Below are 19,938 nucleotides of genomic sequence, written 5' to 3'. Positions count from 1 at the left end.
GGCAAGATGGCGGCCGCCCCCCCACCGCCTCAGGGCCTCACGTGGGCGCTCACGCGGGGCGGGGCGGGGCGGGGCGGGGCCGTTTCCGGAAGCGCTTGGCGGCGGCGGTTGCGCGCCGGGCTCCGGGCGGGCTGGTGCGAGCGAGGGATGGAGGTGATCAGAAGCAGTGAGTGACCGGCGGTTCTCGCTCGCCTCGCGGCCGCACGCTCCGAGCTGCGCGCGGCGCTCCCCGGTGACCCCGCTCCCCCTCCCCGTTTGGCGGCGGGCTCTGGCCTTCGCCTCTCTTCAGGGGCACCGGGCGGCCGCGCTCCACCCCGCGCTTCGCGGGGTCGGCCCCGAGCGGCAGGCGGGCTGGGCACGGCGGGCGGCCCCGGCCGGTCGCTGTTCGTCTCAGGTGTGCTTTCATCCCTTTACCGCAGATTTTAAGGATAACCTGAGCAAAGTGTACGAAGCTGTCGAGGAAGCGGACTTCTTGGCCATTGATGGGGAGTTCTCAGGTACAGCCGCGCGTTCTGTGAGCTGTGGGCCCTGTCCATGTGGTAACGTAACGCGTCCGAGCATTGGCTTCAAAGATCTCGAGCAGGGGCTGCTGGAAAACGATAAATCTGCGCCTTGCGTGTGCGGTGGCAAGGCTTCGGTCGAGGAAACGTGTATGTGTGTCATAGAATCGTGGAATGGTTTGGTTGTGGCCGCGGTTCTTCTCACGCCCCATGGTAGCTTCTGAGCGTTTTTCTCGGTTCTCAGCTGCGACTGTCAGAGGCCGCAAGGGAAAACGTGAGCACTCTCTGTGTTGTGCACACAGGAGGTTGGGATAAGTAAGGGAGGTCCTGCTTGTGTTTGGACAGGAAAAGGCAGCGGTAAGAACTCTGATGTTTGTGAAGCCCACAGGGTCTGTACATCAGAGACATGCCTCAGCAAATGTTTTAGCTGTGGGATGCTGAGTTCAGTCAACCACAAAGCAAATGTGATCAGGGCTGGTTTTGTTGGATGTGGTGCTTCTGGAAGTACAGTTAGTAATTGGTGTTGCTTCGGATGATTAAGTCACTCATTAAGTCTTGACACTGTACTCGCATTTTTAGTTTGACTTTGAACCACTGCCGTGTTGTAATGTCAACACTGTGTTACTGATGGATCTTTGCATGTTTGTATTGTGTTGAATGGAAACCATGCTTTCCTAGCAGGGCTTTAGTGTTAGAACAGTACGTTCTAATTAGACATGTTTTATGTTCAAGATTCATGCTTTTACACAGCAGAAAACCTCTCTCAACTGATGTCTCACCAGTTGTTGCATTTTATAGCAGTGGCTAATTTTGAAAAGCTTATCCTAAACCCTGCTTTTTCAGGGATCAGCGATGGGCCTTCTGTTAGTGCATTAACCAATGGCTTTGACACTCCAGAAGAACGGTATCAGAAACTTAAAAAGGTAAAGTGTTCACCTTGTCTAAACAGAAAGTGGTTGAAAAAAGTTAGAACTCTAGTTCAGCAAGGAGACAGCACAGCACAATATGATAGCTAGAGGTCTGTAAAATTGAGTTACGTGTGTGAGCTGACAGAGTTATTTTGTCTCTGCTAGCACAAGTATTAGGGAAAGATGTATAAAACTTGATGAAGTTGTGGGGAGAACAAACCAAGGGGTGTGATTCTTCGTGTAAGTTGTAGTAGATTTGTAAAACTTGTTGTCAAAGAATGTTGAGGGTGTTAACATTTCTTGGTTCAAACTGAGACTTGGTGAGAGAAAGTCAGTGACAGAGAAGCTACATCAGAACTAGGGTCCTTCCTGGACTGCCTCCCCCACCCAGCACGTCCTGTCTCTAACAAAACCAAAGTGCCAGCTGTCACCATCGCTTCTGCCTCTCCACAGGACCAAAAAGAATGAGGTGCTGGAGGGAATTGAGAGTCTTGAAAAACAGTCCAATGAGCACAGGAGACTATGTGTGTGAGGATCTAAAGGTTACAGTTGTGATGGTTTGGGTTGTCGTGCTCCCAACTGACAGGGTTCAGAAAAGAGAAGTGCTAAGCATGGCAGCAGTACTGTTTTCTGATGGCATCCACAGAGTTTACATTGTTTACTATTATTCTGTTAAGAGACATCCAAGGACTAAACACTGTTATTCTGTTAAAGGCATTACAGTGTGAGGGACATAGTGGTTAGTGTTCCTATTGTTCCTCTCCTTTAGGGGTGGCCACTGAGAAACTCTGTTTTCCTCATGTTTGAAAGGGCTGTTTAGCCCTCAGGAAGAGCAAGTTAGCGCAACTAGAAGGCTTGTTTATTTTCTTACATGCTTACAGCAGTGTTAAAAACCTTCCCAGTGTTAATTCAACAATTGTGAAACAGTAGAGGACATAATGATAGAGTGCCTAAGTGCCTAGTGGCTATGCTAGTTCTTATATCACTGTTAGCCATGTGGATTAGAAGAATATTTAGTGTCAGTATATGTATTTAGAAGCTATACATAGCCAATGTCCCTCACAGCCTGTTGCCACATAAGATGGAGTGTAAGTGAACACTAAGAACTGTTAGCTGCTTTAGATGCAGCGCATCTTCCTGATGTGAGCAGCAGCTGCAGAGATATGGGCCTTCCTTTAGTTCTTGTGCTTTTGGGGAGTGAAAATGCGTATTACAAATCATCATTGGACAAAAGTAAGATGATAAAAGGGGATGAAAACTAGATTAAAAGCTCTGGTCCATTTACTAAAAATTACAAACAGAATGTTTATTGATCAGGAAGATCCAGATTTGGTTAACTCTGAAATGAAACTATTTTTTGATGTACACCACTTTTATTCTCATGCAGAGTTTTCCTTACCTTTTCAGCATTCCATGGATTTTTTGCTCTTTCAGTTTGGCCTTTGCACTTTTAAATATGACCACGCAGAAGAGAAGTATGTAATTCTCTTATTCCTTGTGTTCTTCATTGAGGAATTTATGAAGTAATATTGATAAACTGTATTGACGTGCAACTCATCTTTTTCACAGGTATATTATGAAGTCATTTAATTTCTATATTTTTCCAAAACCCTTTAACAGAAGTTCACCAGATGTCAAGTTTGTCTGTCAGGTTAGTAGAAAATCAGGTTTGATTTTTGCTTGGCTGAGGTATACCTGCAGAAAGTTTCTAAGAAGTATTTTCAGGAGGATCTGTATTGCTGTTGAGAGAGAGAAGTGGCTGGCTCTTTAACAGCTTAGAAGACAGATACATGTAAGTTTCTTGGTTTTGTTTTGTTTTCTTAGAGAAGTAAAAGCATCAGTTAAGAATAGTCCCCAAAAGTGAGCTTCAAGAGAATACCTGTGACTTCAGTTTTTCAGTTTTGGAGTTAATGTTTCAAATCTGGCAAGATGATTCTAATTTTTTCCTTGTCTGTCCTCCTGTTTCTGTGCTTTTTCCATTTTGTCCTCTGTTCCCAACTGCTTATTTCAGTTTCACTGCTTCCTGGGCTAGTGCCAGCATTTTTCTGATCTCAGGTTTGTTCTCCTGAACCATATTTTTTCTCTTTCCCTTCCTCGCTCCGCGTCACTTGTTCTTTCATTTTTACTGTATCAATTCTTTAAGTGGGAAAAAAAAATCATAAATGTAAGCAGAAATTACAGTTTGAGATCAATATTTGAGGAAAACCTAGAATACAGTCTGCTTAAATGTTGCTTTTAAGTGAATTACTGAAACTTTCTGCCCCAGTATGATACAGCAGCAGAGATTTCTCTTTGTACAGCTGTTATTCCTCGTGATAAAGCAGTATATATATTTAGTGAGGAAAAATTATTATAAAAGATAATACAAAGAAGTAGAGTCTCAGTTATTTTAATTCAGGGATATGAAGTTGTCTTCTAGTAGAACTTTTCTGTTCAAACAAAGCAAGCAAACATCAAAACATAGTTAAACAACACCTCCCAGTTCCTTCAGAGAACGGAATGACGGTGTTCTTGTACAGCCAGTCTTGCTGCTTGTCTTGAATGTGCGTTTTTGTTTCCTTTTTCCTGGGACTTGAAACTTACTGTCAGAAATCCGGTAGTAGTTGTTATTGTTTTTGTTGTATCTGTACCATGTTTTCCTCCTTCATCTAGCTATGCTTTGCACTCAGATAAAGAATCACTCAGGAATTAACTTGTCTTCTAGATTGGGATGTTTACTTTGATTTTTAAGCTTTAATAAATGAGCATAAGTGCTCCTTAACCACTTCTTCAAACTGAAACTGCAGATAACTATTCTAAACTTAACAGCACTGAATAGTGCTAAAGAAAGTTTTGGGCTGCCTGTGTTAAGACTGTATAATACTGTGTCTGAGGCGGTAGAGGGAGAGCCTGTCTCTGCTGCTAGAACTAGAGTATTTTCTTTGTTGGGCTTTATTGTCTTGATTCATGAAACAAAGCCAATGAAAAGATTCCACGACAGTTAAAGTTGAAGCTAGCATATTTTCACTGTCTTTTCTGTTTCTGATGCAGCTTGTGTTCATACATATGGTTGAAACCCCAAATAATTTAAGGCTGAGCAATGTGTCACATTAACTTGGAGAGACATCTAGGGCTTGAGATACCTTGTGAAAGTTGAAAATAAATGACAAAAGTAAGGGGGCTTAAACTGGACCCAACTTCTTTAGGCTCGCAAACTTGCTTGCTTTTTGACCCTGAACATAAATAATTTCTAAAAAACCTAAATTACTTAACAGTAATTGATCTTTGTGAGCCACTGATGCTCTTGCCAATTGTGAATTTATTTTCTTTTGTTGCAGAGTTCAAGCATAGATTTTTTAGCAAACCAAGGATTTGATTTTAATAAAGTTTTTCGCAATGGTGAGTTGGTTTTTCTTTCAGTGTTCACAAAACTCATGATATCTTCATTTTCTGCAAAGAGAAAAGGGCATCATTCACAATATTCTCTTAACACAATGGAATTCTCTAAGAATAATTCTGAATTATTAAAGTCTAGGAATAATTCTAAATTACTTCTATATGATTCTAGAATTATGCTGATAATTATTCTTCAAAAGTTTGTTCTATGGAATTAAAATGAATAGAATTCCTGTTTAGGTAAGTACTTGGTAGGTGTTGTGTGTTTTTTTTTTTTTTTTACTGATTAAACATAGATAAGAGTAACAAATTACGTGGCAGGGTAATGGAACAGTTGTAAGGCCTCTTAAGTAACATTTTAGCAAAGGTATCTGTGCTTTGGTCTAGGTGCTGCTGCAGTCTATTATCAAAGCATTGCAGGTGTCTAGGAAGAGAAGTGCTCAGTATTCTTCTGATCACGATCTGTATCTTTGCGAGTTTCCGGTTCGTGCTTTATGCAGATGAGGCATACAGCTCTCAAGAATACAGTGGTACCAGCTAATCTGTTGTGTGGTAGAAGAAAGCTTCTGTATACACAAATAAAGAATGAGCTCTAGAACAGGAGATCTGAAAGGGCAGAATGTGTCTTGAGCCTTTAGGGGTGTAACATGGGCAAAAACTTGGTTAGTAATAAGTCTCTGCTAAATTATACATCCCTAATGTGCCTCTAATTACGATGAGTTTTTGAATGCCTTTTTCAGGAATTCCATATTTAAATCAGGAGGAGGAAAGACAGCTGAGGGAACAGTATGATGAAAAGCGTTCTCAGGCCAATGGTGCAGGATCTCTCTCCTATATTTCTCCTAATGCCACAAAATGTCCTGTTGCAATTCCTGAAGATCAGAAAAAATTCATTGATAAAATAGCGTAAGTAAAAATTGTTTAATATAAACTGAAGTTTTATTACACATATGGTAACATCACAATAAATTATATCTTAAAAAAAAAAAAAAAGAAAAAGAATTAGTCTCCTACTGTTTATGATGAAATATTCTGTGAAAGGAAAGACAAGCTTGAAAAATCAGTTATGAGTTTTTGTTTGGTAAAAAGTCCCTTTAGTTGTCCATCACACAAGGAGGAATAAGATTTCTGTATTACTGTTATTTTTAAATCTGATGGAAATCTTTCCAAAGCAGAGCGGAATTAGAAGAAGAAACAGTCCCCCAGGACTTCTATTCGGTCTTCATCTGGCTAGCATTACTTAATGGTTTTATGTGGAAACAAAGACATATCCCACAGCTACTGGTATAGTTCAAGTGCTTCTTTATTGCATTTTTCTTCGGATGTTTTTGAAACTAAAATGTAAACAACAGTGACATGTTTGTACATTGAAGATATTTTTATTAGTTCACTAGCTGTGTTGTTATTTGTTTTTAAATAGCGTTTTCTTTCTGGGAGATCTGTGTACATCTTGGTGAAAGCTGAAAGCTATAGGAGCAAGTCATCTATTTAATCTGTTTCTTTCAGGGAACAAATAGAAGAATTTTTAAAGAATGAAGAAAATGAAAGTTTGGAACTGGAGCCATGTACAGGGTTAGTTTTCTGAAATTACTTGTCTTCTGAAAATGATTTTTTTTAAACTCAGTTGAATTAGGAGAGTGACAAGGAAGAAGAAAAATATTTTGACTTGTAGTTTTTTCTTTAGTTAACTTATTTGTCTTATCTCTGAATGCTAGGAAAGTTTGGTAATCTGTATGAATGTCATGCTCTACTTTATGAGCCCTAACATCTACATACATATTTACATACACATATTTAAGTATAGCCAAGAAGTGTCTTATGCACATGGAAGTGTCTTGCATATGTTACCCTATTTTTGCTGTTACTGAAGTGCATATTTTTAATTGTCATGTTGTTCATTGTTGACACTGCATGTGAAAATTGGCTTTAGTAAATCTTCTCAGAGTCTATTCAGCTTTGTAATCCAGATGTTTGGAGAGTATGGTTGTTATTTAAAAAAAAAAAAAGCTATGTGAAGTTAGAATTAGGAGATCATTGTGAAATGAGTAAAGTTATATTGCTGTATTCCTATTCAGTTTTTATGAGTATGGAGTATTTGCTTATGAGAGGATTTGGGGACAGATGTACAAAATGTGGTAAATGCTTTCCCAGCTTGGCAACTAGCCTATAGGTTTGGGTATCAGTAAGTTATGCTCTTAGCTTAAAAGTCTTTTTACAGATGAATTGAAGCAGCCTTTATTATTGTTTTGAAATGCATGAGAGAAGTGTTAATAACACAATTGTCTTTTGGTTTTAGATTTCAGAGGAAATTAATTTACCAGACCTTGAGCTGGAAGTAAGTTACTGATAATACCGCCTTACTCTGTAATTTTAGTATTTCTGATTTAAAAACAACAACAAAAAAATCTGAGTAAGAGCTAATCTATCCAGAAGTGATTAATTTCTTCCTTTAAGAGAAGACTTTTCTGGTATTCTAAAGTTTGTGTGTTCTGTGGCTCTGCATATGACAGTACCTTGGCAATTAAGTGTGGTTGCGATGCAGTAACACAACCAAGTAGCAGAGGTAGCAAAATTGGTCTTAATATTTCCAACTCAGGGCGGTCTGTAAATACTGAAATCAATTACATGTTAAAGGCTTGCAGCCACCAAAGTACTTATGGCTTCAAGTAGGCGAGAGCTTTCTTGCCAGTGTTTTGTCTTCTGTTTTCTTGAAAGTGACTTCTAGATTGTGATGGAATGTCTCAGAAGTTTACTCAATATTGCTTAAAGAAGAAGTTATGGGTTCTGCGGCAGTAGGATGGGAAATTGCATAAGAAAATATTTTAATCCTAGTAACCATTAAGATCTTCTAGATGCTTAAGGAGTCCAATTTGACTGACCAATATTTTAAAATAAAAATTAACTTTTAGTAGTTCTTTTGCATGTAAGATTAAGATTTATAGTAATAATGAAACATGAAGTTACATAATTGCTACTGTGGATTCAATATGCTAAATGCCAAATAAATAACTACTTATATTTACTTTTTGTAGGTATCCAAAAGGTATCCACGTTGAAACTCTGGAGTCAGATAAGGTAAGCAGGCATGCTACTACCTGTGAAGTTTGTTCTGTTGAAAGGAAATTGTACTAGGTCAAACCAACTGCCCTGACTCCTAGGTCTAATCTGAGCTTTATTGTGCCAAATCTGGAACATTTAAACTGAAATTTCATAAACTAGTTTCTGATCTTTAAATCTGACCAACATTTGAATTATAAACATATATGTGTATGACTTAATATTATTTAACAATTTAAATTGTTAAATTTATCATCAACCCTAATGTTGATGAAAAATAAGTCCATTGGTGAAAAGTAAATCTTGATCTTATGAGAGCAACAGTGGCATTGCATACCGTATCCTCCCTTCCTAGCTCAGATCTCCACTTCAAAAATATTTGAAATCGACAGACTATAATAAAATACTGGTCATCTTTCTTAGAAGTAAAAAGTGTATGTAGTAAAAGTTAGGTTTAGTCGATATCTCTAATACAGCTTTCTAAAGTTGACTTCTGTGTGTGGGTGATGAAGTGATGCTTATAATAGAATCAGCCATGTTGCAAAGTAACTGCTGCAGAGGTATGACTTAATTTTCTTACCAATTTAATTTGCAAAAACCTGAATGGTCTTGTCTATGAACTTCTCAGGGTCATTCCTCAAACAATACTTTTTCTGATTTTAGAAGGAGAGATATATTGTTATTAGTAAGGTAGATGAAGAAGAACGAAAAAGAAGAGAACAGCAGAAACAAGTGAAGGAACAGGTAAATATGTGCAGTAAGTTCAATTTCTTGAGTTCGACTTAAAGAGGGAGGGGAAGAATCTGTGCCATCAATCAGCTGTGCAGAATTGCACGTGGTAGGGTTTGGTAGTATTTCCCTCTTGCTTAGCTGTGGCTGTTGTTTGAAACTGATTCTTCAAATTCTACTCAATTAACTTTGGCTTTGCAATATAGCAAAAAGTTGCAAAATACTCCACAAAATTGTGAAGATGGAGTAATTTTAGAACATTTAATAAGTATTCTGAAGCAGCGAATTCCTCCTTTTGTAAATATGCTGTATCAGAGAAGCAAGATCTAGTCATAGGAAACATAGGTCAATTGCATTTAATAGTGCTGTAGAACTATAGTCCTTGCAGAAAGTCTTGCAAGATTTCTTGAGCAAGTTTTCACATTATTTGGATTTACAATTTGTCCTTGGAGTAGAACTGTTACAAAACTTGCCTGCTTTTAGTTGTCTGAGTTAATGTCCTATACAATTTAAGTAATCTGATTCTTCTTGATTGAATAATACTGCACTTGACTACTATAGTAACAACTTGACTACAAAGTTATTTGTGGTATTCAGGCACTCAGCACTGTTACTGGGACTTGATACTTGTGCTTACTAAGTGTGAAGCGTGTTTAGTGAAGTACCAAGGCTTGGACTGCGGTAGTTGTTGATCCCGCTTGTGTCATTGGTGCTACTGGTGTTTCAAGTTAAGTAACTTGGATGGAGCAAATCAAGTTTGCATGCAGAATTCCATTTTAGAGAGAAGGAGTTATCGAACTCACAAACTAAACCTTAACAAGATCTAACTAAAGTAGCTTCTCTTCTTGCAAAGGAAAGTTAGGGAAAAACTATTACTACAATAGATTTTTTTTCTGAAACAGTCTTGTTAGGTGTATTGATCTGTCTGTTTGCTGGCACTAAGAGCTCAACTAAAATAACAGCGAATGCTGGTTTTGAATTTCACTTATGATTGAACAAAGGACAAGTAGTGCAAGGCAGAAATTACTTCCTTAGACTTGAAAAAGAAAAATCGGGTGCAGAAATGCTTTAAGAGAGTCTAAAACAGTGACATTCCCCCCCCAAACCAGTCTGGGTCAGCTTACAATGTGTAACTTGTATTGACAAGAAATGGTGTTAGCATAGTGTAGTTATATTTCTTCCTATTTTTGTTTATACAAATAGTGAAGAGTTTCCTCTCTGATTTCAGTGTTAGCATAAAAATGTAATCTGATTTAATAGAAATTATCAGGATTCAACCTATTGCATTTTTTAACGATGACAGAAAAAAAAACCTGAAGATATGAAATTTACGTTTAGCATCTGGAGCTATTTGCAGTCTAATAGCCGTCGAGCACTACTGAAAATATTTATAACAAATTGAATGTAGCTCTGCTGGGTCTGGTTGGGATGAGGTTAACTTTCTCATAGCAGCCCGTACGGTGCTGTGCTTTGTATTTGTGGCTAATACAGTATGTGTGGCAAATACCAGTATTTTGTCTGAGCAGTGCTTGCATGGTGTCAAGGCTTTATTTTTATTTTTATTTTTACTGCCCCTGCTTCCTTCCCCAGAAGCTATGAGGCTGGGGGTGAGCAGGGGGATAGGAGTAGGCATAGCTGAGACAACTGATCCAAACCGACCAAAGGCATATTCCATACCATGCTGAGCAGTAAAAGCTCTGAGGAAGGAGGAGGGGAGGGAGAGATGTTTGTGATCATAGTGTCTATCTTCTCAAGCTGCTGTTAAACATGCTGAGGCCATGCTTCCTAGGAAAAGGCTGGGCACTACCCACTGATGGGAAGTAGTGCATTAATGTCTCTTTGCTTTGCTTCTGCATGAAGCTTCTGCTTCTCTTATTAACTTGTCATTGTTTTGTTCCACATGTCTTTTTGCCTTACTATTTATTTATTTATTTTCTATTTTTTATTTTTATCCCTTGGGGAGGGGACTGAGCAAAAGGCAGTGTGGGTGTTTGGCTGTGGCTGGGGGCAACCCACAGCAGTAGCTTGCAACCTGTCCAACTTTACAGTGAGCCAGAGGTACATCAAAACTGGCATACTCTCAGCAGCACCTGGCTTTGGCCTTGTGTGTCTTCCAGACTTCGACATTTCCTTTGTGGTCTCTTATTGCTTATGTCTGAGAAATGGTATGAGCGAAACTGGGATTAAAAATTAAAGCATATGCTGGTTTGCAGGTACCATTTTGACGACAGTCGTATTTATATTTCACTAATGCCAGAATGTTTGCTTACAGGAAGAACTGAATGATGCAGTAGGATTTTCCAGAGTTGTTCACGCCATTGCAAATTCTGTGAGTTAATGTTATTTTTAATGTACTTTTAGCTGTAAGAAAAAAAATAGTTCCAACAAAGATTCTTCTGTTACCTTTTTGCAAGATAAGATGAAATACACATTAGAGTTGCTTCTCTTTTTGGTATTTTCTTTTTTCTAGTTGACGTTGTATCATTGTTTTCAATGGTAAACTAATGTCATGGACGACCTAATTATCTGTAAGAGTCAACAGTAGAAATTCTGCTAAATCTCTGCTAGCATCTAGGACAGGTGCTTTTCGCATGCTGCCATTCCTTTATCTGTGCCTGGAAGCATAACTAACTTTTAATGTACTTTTCACAGGGCAAACTTGTTATTGGGCACAACATGCTGCTAGATGTTATGCATACTATACACCAGTTCTACTGTCCTCTACCTGATGTAAGTAATCTTCTCAATGTGCAGATGGGACTATAGATATATATTAAGGCATTTATGTCATCAACTCCAACCTTTCTTTTGAGTGAAAGTGTATGATGGTTTTACTAAGAACCGTAGAGAAGTATTTTAAAAAGAACACTTGTGGCTTCTTGGCTGCTGCCTTATTTTCTTAAATCTTCATGTAGAAAGCTTAGCTGAATTCTTCTCCCACGCTTTTAAAAATCCAAATTAAATGTTGGAATTGAATTGTGCTTTCTCGTCGTGTCTAACTCCTTCAGAATCTGCTTTGATAATGGCAGACAAATTTATGTACCTGTTAAGAAACTGGCTTGGAACTTGGTTGCTATTATTATATATTATGTTTTTTCCCCTCTAATAAGAAAATTGTAAAATATCTTTTCATATAATATAGTCAAATTAATAGAATGATAAGAAATCTGATAGCAGAAATTTTTGATGAAGCTCATTAGGTTAAAGAGGTGCAATGTCTGAATAATTGGAGAGAGCATGCTTTCATGACTACCAAAGGGCAAGTCTAACAATTAAGATAGACTAAGTAATGTACTGGCAGTAAAGACATTGTCTGAGAAAGCCAGAGATCTCTTCAGAGGGATGGGCTGCATGATGCTTACGTCACTTGCAGTCCTCGAGGGCTGGTGGATGTTATGGGAAAGACTTGAGTGGCAGGTGAGAGAATGCAGTCTGTAACCTGTCTGGAAAGTGTTGGAACATAAAGCAGTTATGAGTGGTGCTTGCACTGAAACTTGGATCATATAAACTGTTAGGAAGTGGCCTTTCCACCTGGAGTGAGTGATTATATTCCAGTGACACATTACATGCTGGGAATACATCTTCAGACATTTAAGTAAAACTGTTGGAATTACAGGTTGTTTAGGATATATGATAAGATAGCGTGTAGGAGTTGAAGAACATTTCTTTTACAAATCACAGACAAACCAGAATTAATTAGTCAGTCTGTAGTTCTATGTAATTGCAGGTGATATTTATAGTAATGCTGAAAAATACACCTCTTGTAGGGTGAGAATTAGTCACTGTATCTCAGTGAAGTCCAGCAGAAGGCTGCAAAGGTGATGAAGGGCCTGGAGCATCCTCCCTGTGAGGAAAGGCTGAGACCCAGGTCTGTTCAGCCTGGGGAAAAGAAGACTGAGAGGGGATCTGATGGATGTTTATCAATATCTGAAGGGAGGTGGGAGGCAAATGGACGAGTCCGGGCGCATCTCGGTGGTGTGCAGCGACAGGACATGGAGCGATGGCCTAAAACTTGGACATCGGAGGTTCCGTACTAACATGTGGAAGAACTTCCTTACGGGGAGGGTGGCAGAACACTGGTGCAGACTGCCCAGAGAGGTGTGGGGATCTCCTTCTGTGGAGTGTTCAAGACCCATCATGATGCCGAGCTGTGCAACCTATTGCAGGGACCTGCTTTAGCAGGGGCTGGACTCGATGATCTCTTGAGGTTCCTTCCAACCCCTGTGATTCTGTAATTTTAGAAGCTGATCAGATAATTGTTGCTGTTGTTCCCTACCATTCCGAGAGTGATTAACAATTAACTTACTTGGCTTTTATTTTCTGGTTTAATATTAATGTAGGACCTAAGTGAATTCAAAGAAGTAACATCATGTGTCTTTCCCCGGTAAGATTTTAATTCAAACTTTCAACTTCTTTAGTATTGTTTTTATCAAACTAATGCTATTTGTGGTAGTGCTGTGACAAGAAGTAAAATTGTGAACGACTTAGATAAATATAGTTTTAAAAATATTACATGGTGTCTCTTTTTTCACAAGAGCAGTGCTATTCTCTTCTTGACAAAAGACGATGCTTGCTGCCTTCTGGTTTTGGTCACGATGACTGGTGTTTTGAGTCTGCACTACGTTTGGAACAACATCTATTTGCTAATGATTACGTCATTTGCTACTGTTTAGTCAGTGGACAAAGCCAATAAGTTTTGACTGCTCTGAGATCTGAGAATAATGTTTCAGTAGGGTGAAACTGCTGCTTCCCAGCTAATTCACCAAAACATTTTTAAGGATTTGGTGAAAAGGTCATTCTTCTGTTTTAACTTCTTTAACTCTTACTGTGTTTCTAGGCTATTGGATACTAAACTGATGGCAAGTACGCAACCTTTTAAGGTAAATTAATATGGTATTTTGGAATGGTTTGGAGATACAAGAGTGTATCAAAACATTTTTTTAGATAAATATCTAACAACGTTTTCTGTTGCGATCCTTTTTTTAAAAAAAGGAAGACTTTTCTTGTCCCCTTGTCAAAATTCCTGAAATTTGTAGGATACGAGCTTTAACATTTGTTCAAGTGACTGTTGCAGTTTCAGTGTAACGCAGCAGCTTTGAATCACCAAGTGTACAGCTTTTGCTGCTTAAAATGTGATGGGCATTTTTTATACTGTAAGTTAGCATAAAACTGCGCTCTCTTCAGGGGAGGAGAAGGAAGTGTTAACTTATGAACATACAAGACTTGAAAGCTTGTTTGTATGCTAAAAGCTTTAGAATATTATGAATTTTGATGTAAATTTCTCTAGAAAAAAGGCCCTGGAGTGTCCGGAGGTTCAGTTGTGGCCTGCTGTTCAGTGGGTAGTCGGAAGGAGAAAAAAATCACAGGTTTTTACAGTAGATGCTCAGGTTTTAGGTTGCTGTTACCAAATGGTGCTGTGGGATGCCAAAATAATGCATCAGTTGAGCTTACTCTCTGTACTGAGTTCCTGACAGCTTTTCAGACCCCAGATTTGCTGATTACTGTGAACAGCTGTCTTGATCTATTACAAAAACACAACTTGATCCTCCAAAATGTCAGACAAGTTTGCTTAAGAAAGATCGTGTGAGATTTTTCTTCTTCTCTTGATTCTGCATGCTTTTTCCATTGTATTGATGGACAGAATATTTGATTATTCCATAACAGAGTTAAGTTTTGATTTGAAGAAATGTAATAATACGTGTATTTTTTAATGATGTTTTATGTGCACGTATACATTAGGTCATTCAACTCGGCTAAACTGAACTGCAGGATTGGCTGAAATGAGCCCTGTCATTGTATTACTTTAAATCAGCAGTATTTACAGTTATGCAACTATTAAATAATGTCCAGTCAGCACGCAAACTTCAGCAGTCACCTTTAATGCATTCAATCATTATGACTGATATTTCAGATATTTTCCCTTGTTCCGTGTGCTGCCTTCCCCACATCCCATTCATGGAAACAGATTCAAATATAATATAATTTTGGCATGATCTGTCTTCAAGAATTTTGAAAAGTACTAATGAATTCTTGTGACTCATAGATGCTATGTTGTAGGCAAGGCAAGTTAGCCTTTTAAAACTTATGTTGATGGACTCCTCTGATGTATTAGTTTTGAAATAAGGTCATGTATAAGTCCTAACAGGACACAAGGTGGCAGCAATAAGGATTCATTTTATTCTATTTGATTTCAGTTTCCAGAGAAAATGTGCTTGACCTTGGCAGTTAACACTAACCTTTCTTGCAGGACATCATTAATAATACATCCCTTGCAGAACTGGAAAAGCGCTTAAAAGAGGTTCCATTCAGCCCTCCTAAAGTTGGTAAGGATATATCAAAATGGTCTTATTTTTTTATTCTTGGCCTGAGATGTAGATTTCCATACTAATATTAAGTATTTTGCTGAAAGGGACTTTAAAATCAGGCAACATAATACAGAGCAGTTTTATTTAGAGCTATTAATGGAAATCAGTAAGTATTTACACAATACAAGTATATGTTTACTTATTTCTATTGTTTAAGTTATGCTACTATTTCTGTATTACTATTTTTAGTCCTAGATATGTTTCACCCTTGTATTAGATTCTTCTTTTATGGTGTATTGTAATATAGTAAATGGAATTATAGAGTTCACTTTTTAGTCTGTACCTTAGTGTAAGGGATACCATTCTGGCTCTTGAAACAGTTAATCTTATTCTCCCTATCCTATTCTCACTATAACTTCTAGAGGAAAATGAGCCATCTTTCTAGAGGCTGAGAAGCTAGCTACTGAGGTGAAATAACTTTGATGGTGGGAGTGGGAGAAATGCTGGAGAAAAAAGGGCCATATACATGTACTTCTCTGGTAGGGAGACTTGGGCACTCTTGGGCACTTCTCTTCAGACAGGTATCTGTTGAGGTCTTCACTTTTAGGGTGATTCAAGGGGTACTTCTCAAGATCACACAAATACCAAGCATGCTCCTCAATTATTTGTCAATAAAGACATCTTCTAATCACTTAAATGATAGAGACGGAACTAAATTTCTTGAAAAATCTAACCACAGTTCAATTGGATAGTTAACAAAGAGGTTACTAGTCGTTTTCGCTCACCCTGAGTGACTGTTCTTTTAGCTGCAAGACAGTCAGGAGAAAGCTTGGTGTATGGGGAATTCTGTTGTTCTGCGTTAATATTCTGTCGTAGCTAAGTAGTTATGTGTAAGAAGAGATTAATCGTTTTCTAATAGAATTGGGTTTCTATCCCGGGAACCTATTCTTTTTTAAGAAGAAAAAGGTGTACCTGGTTCAAAACTTCTGAAAATCATAAAAGCTTATTACAAACACTATTGACACTCTGTGACAAAATAAGTGTATGTGTAAACATACAGGACTGCAGGTAACTTCCATGATGTGTGCTGACAAACTATGTTTTCTCTCCAGAAAGTGCAGAAGGGTTTCCAAGTTATGACACAGCTTCTGAACAGCTTCATGAAGCGGGATATGATGCTTACATTACTGGACTGTGCTTCATCTCCATGGCTAACTTTCTAGGTATCTATGTAGTCTTTACCAGACCTTTTCCTTAGCGCTATCTGTCGGTAGTGCTATTAGGTACTGAATTTCTTCTTTCTCCGTTAGGTTCATTTCTTAGTCCTCCGAAAAATCACGTGTCTGCTAGATCAAAACTCATTGAACCTTTTTTTAACAAGTAAGTAGTTGCCATACTTAAGAAAGGAATAGAAACCCAAACCTACTAAAACCTTGAAATGTAACACTAGCCTGAAAATATATAACTGTCGTCTCAGAATCAAGGGCTAACAGCATTTTTCTTTGCACTTCAGTTTCTGCTTGTCTTTCTTCTTCACACTACTAATGCTGCAGTGAGGCCAGAATTTGTACAGTAAACACCTTTTATTTGGAAGAGAGTGGTTTACTTTCTGCTAGCTTGTAAAAGGACACTTAGAAGAGTTAAACCTAGGCCACTAGAGTTAAACCTACACCATCATAACCTAGACTTTTCTAAAGGCCTTGTCAATGCCAATGTTGAGATTATGGCTATAATTTTATAATTATTTGTAGAGCAAGATTTGGGAGTAGTACCATTGAAGAAAAACTGGTCAGGTGTTCTTTGTGTTGTAGTGCACTGTGACTGCTGATAAAATTAAAATTGAATATGCTTAAGTAATCTGGAAAAGTTGAAATAAACCTGGTCTAAATAACAAAAAGCCATTGTATTAACTTGTTGGGTAATAGATCATTTTAAGGGATAAGAATCATGAATGACTTGTAGGTTTTATGGGATGAAGTTACGATTGGTATTTTTCTGTTTTGCTTCAGGCTATTTCTTATGAGAGTAATGGACATACCATATCTGAATTTGCAAGGACCAGACTGTAAGTAGTTTAATTCATTGTATACTTACTACAATTCTGGCAAATTTCCTGGCAGAGGAGGTGTGAAGATTAATTATTGTACATTTACATACAGGACTCCAGCTGTGTTTAGGTTATTAGCCATTAATCAAAGGATAAAAACGTCCCCCTTTTATTTGAAATTATAAAGGGGATTGACTAGGACAGGTTTAACTAAATGTTACAGGGTTGAAGATAGTAGCTAGATGTTTGTGTGTGATGTCTAAGAATGGTGACCTAATTAAAGGTGGTGTCTTAACTCAGATGCTGTCCTCTCCCCCACACCTTGGCAGTAAATGCGGGATGCAAAGTAGTGAATAGCAAATGATCCTAAAAATCTTTTGGCTCGCTTTCTTCACAGTTCCCATATAGTAGCTTGTTTTCCTTAACTTCAACCAAAATATCAGATTAGATTTTTTTTTTGCCTCATTAGAAAATGATTTGAGAAATTAAAAAATGTTATCTGAAATATTACTTTAAATGTTTAAGTTTTTCCAGTTTACAGACACGGGGCTGTAATAGCTTGCTAAGGTAGCTGAATGAAAACATGTTTAATAGTACGAACATCCTTATTCTTCTGGGATGTTATACCATGAAGGAGAAAGCTTTGGATGAGTGTTACCACTGACACTTTGACTTAAGAAAACATGAAGCCCAGCAGGTCAGTCTAGTTTTTGACCTAAATGAAGGCTTAACTTTGTAGTGTCTTACATATGACTTATGTGATGCATCTTAGAGATTCGTGGATGTCTTCAGTGGTTCTTCCAGATGATTATTGTTTCTCTGTGAAGTCATTTTCCACACGTGCATTGGAAATGCTTAGACTAAAGGATGACCCTTTTGTTGTGTACTAGTTTAATGGTAACAGAATGTAGCTCTAGAAAGATGGAGAGGAAAATATATACTGTAGAGGCATGTATGCAGTTTTCAAATGCAGTAGGTGATCAGATCACTGAGCAGTGGATCTGCAGATCCATTGGAATGGTAATTTCATTATTCTTCCCCTGTTTGATACTGGGTGGAAGGATAGTGTAGATAAATACTTTGGGCCACTGGGAGAAGGCCAAAGCTACTAAGCTGTGAAGATGCTGCTTCAACTTGCTAGCCAAATTACAGGATTGTTTTGATGCTTTGCCAGAAGAGTTGCCAAAAAAGAGCATCTCTGAAAATCTCTCTCTTTTATCTGAAAGCCCACCCCTGCAGAACAGACTGATACAGATGTTCCAGCAGAATCTGAACCAAGGATGCTTTCTAAGCTTCAAAAAAGAAAGTATACATAGCCCGGCTCTTTGAGTAGAAATGGGAGTTTTTAAAGCAGCCAGAGATGCAAACACTGCTGTAGGCTGAGGAAGATCTGGACATTTTTTGCTTGCAGGTGGCAATTTTGCAAAGATGTAAAACAATGCAAAAAATAAAGCTACACTCTGGAGGTAGTTATGCTTAGAGACTGCACATTTAAAAAAGAATAATAATAAAAATTAAAAAAAATTAAAAAAGAGGTGCAGCTAACTAGATGACTGTTTTTTAAGTGTTGCTGTGTTTGTCACTTAGTTTATTCTGTACTATTATAGCTAGTTTGTGCCATTTTTCTAGAAATGTTGGACTTCAGTCGCACATACTGGGTCAAACAGTACCAAATATGTGAAGACGACTTTCACAGTCTTTAGTGTTGATTTCTTGGGTGCAAATGATCTTTACTGGATGAGGTCAAGATCTTTCAGTATATACAAGAGATCTTTGGTGCTTGTTTTTTATATGTTGGCCTTTATATGCTATTGTTTCCTGGTGTAGACTTTAATTAATAGAAAGTCTGTCAGTGTGTGTGTTCTGGCTTGTACCTAGAATGAAAACTGCTTTGAATGTTGTTTCAGGGCTAAGTTTTTGTTTTTTTTTTTTATTGACAGAAAAATGGTATCATTGAATTATTGCTAAGAACTTACTAAAACTAGAGCCAGAACATGAAGTGTCTGTTGCTTTTTTGCTTTATTTTTCTATCCTTTAACTTAACCCAAAAGAGATGAATTTTGTGGGTGGTTCCTGCTGCATGTTGTGCTGCTTCAGTTTCTTATACAGAATCCTACTAGATCATCTGTATAACTACTTCATGCATAAGTGCAGACAAATTTTCCCTGGTACCTGGTGTTGTTTCATAGGTCTTGGCCTGTTTTCTTTATAATAATAAAAAGTAAAAGTTATATGACCATGTTAGGTAACTATTTCTTTAAAGGACGTGGTAACTCTTCTTAAAATATATAACTTTCTGTTTTGCAGTGCAGCCAAAACGAGATCATGTTCTTCATGTCACTTTTCCTAAAGAGTGGAAGACTAGTGACCTTTACCAGCTTTTTAGTGCCTTTGGTGAGTAATATAATCTATTCTTCCTTATGTCTTTTTTTTCATCTCTGTCAGTGGGAAGTACCTCTGGTTTTCTTTGTTATTTTTGAACTATGAATGCAGACATAGTATGGGTAATGATAGATCATCTTCCGTAATTTTCGAATGATACCTTGCGGACTTTCTTTGTAGTGGTACGTCTAAAATGTCTGCCCTGCTGAACTCCTCTTTAGAAATCTTTGTTACCTGGTGCTTGTTGAGTGTTGTGGAATGTTCATCTTTATATTCATATCCTGTCCTGGTAAAGAGTTGAGGTTGTATAGGTGACCAAAGGGAAAGGCAGATCAAGACCTGAGGAGTGAGGCCTATGACTTAAGTCATAGTTCGTAGAGTGGCAAAGAGATTCAGGGCAAACCTGAATCTTATCTTGATTGAAAGAATTACGGTGTGAACTGTAAGGATGTTTAATCACCAATAAAAGGGTGGAAGTCGCTCGGTATATTCGATGTCACTTCTGTGCTTGCTCTGATTCACTATAGTAATAACTATTGTCGTATAACTGTAATAATGCTACAGTAATAACATTTGTCTCTTCTTCACCTAGAATGTGATTCAGTAGTCTGTTCAGGATCTCTGTTCCTTCTGAC

At 38.0% G+C, this 19,938-nt stretch overlaps 1 protein-coding gene across 3 annotated transcripts in view; it reads left to right on the top strand.

The window, feature by feature from the left end:
• The window catches only part of PARN (poly(A)-specific ribonuclease), a 40,032-nt gene continuing 20,146 nt past the window's right edge, over positions 53-19,938 (top strand). Inside the window, exons 1-21 of one of the 3 annotated variants that reach the window (XM_021411203.1) lie at positions 86-153; positions 420-497; positions 1,344-1,423; positions 1,862-1,950; positions 2,816-2,883; positions 2,978-3,059; positions 4,726-4,786; positions 5,524-5,689; positions 6,290-6,355; positions 7,080-7,118; positions 7,816-7,858; positions 8,504-8,584; positions 10,842-10,898; positions 11,222-11,299; positions 12,910-12,953; positions 13,407-13,449; positions 14,817-14,892; positions 15,987-16,097; positions 16,185-16,254; positions 16,884-16,939; positions 19,229-19,315. In XM_021411203.1, the coding sequence (XP_021266878.1) occupies positions 1,873-1,950; positions 2,816-2,883; positions 2,978-3,059; positions 4,726-4,786; positions 5,524-5,689; positions 6,290-6,355; positions 7,080-7,118; positions 7,816-7,858; positions 8,504-8,584; positions 10,842-10,898; positions 11,222-11,299; positions 12,910-12,953; positions 13,407-13,449; positions 14,817-14,892; positions 15,987-16,097; positions 16,185-16,254; positions 16,884-16,939; positions 19,229-19,315 (1,306 nt within the window). In that variant the 5' untranslated portion in view covers positions 86-153; positions 420-497; positions 1,344-1,423; positions 1,862-1,872. Of the gene's footprint in view, positions 167-419; positions 498-1,343; positions 1,424-1,861; positions 1,951-2,815; positions 2,884-2,977; positions 3,060-4,725; positions 4,787-5,523; positions 5,690-6,289; positions 6,356-7,079; positions 7,119-7,815; positions 7,859-8,503; positions 8,585-10,841; positions 10,899-11,221; positions 11,300-12,909; positions 12,954-13,406; positions 13,450-14,816; positions 14,893-15,986; positions 16,098-16,184; positions 16,255-16,883; positions 16,940-19,228; positions 19,316-19,938 lie in introns of all 3 variants that reach the window. The other 2 variants (XM_021411202.1, XM_021411204.1) reach the window with 2 other exon arrangements.

The sequence above is a fragment of the Numida meleagris genome, chromosome 13 (assembly GCF_002078875.1).
Source record: "Numida meleagris isolate 19003 breed g44 Domestic line chromosome 13, NumMel1.0, whole genome shotgun sequence".
Classification (NCBI taxonomy): Eukaryota; Metazoa; Chordata; class Aves; order Galliformes; family Numididae; genus Numida; species Numida meleagris.
This window is presented reverse-complemented; position numbering and strand designations above follow the sequence as displayed.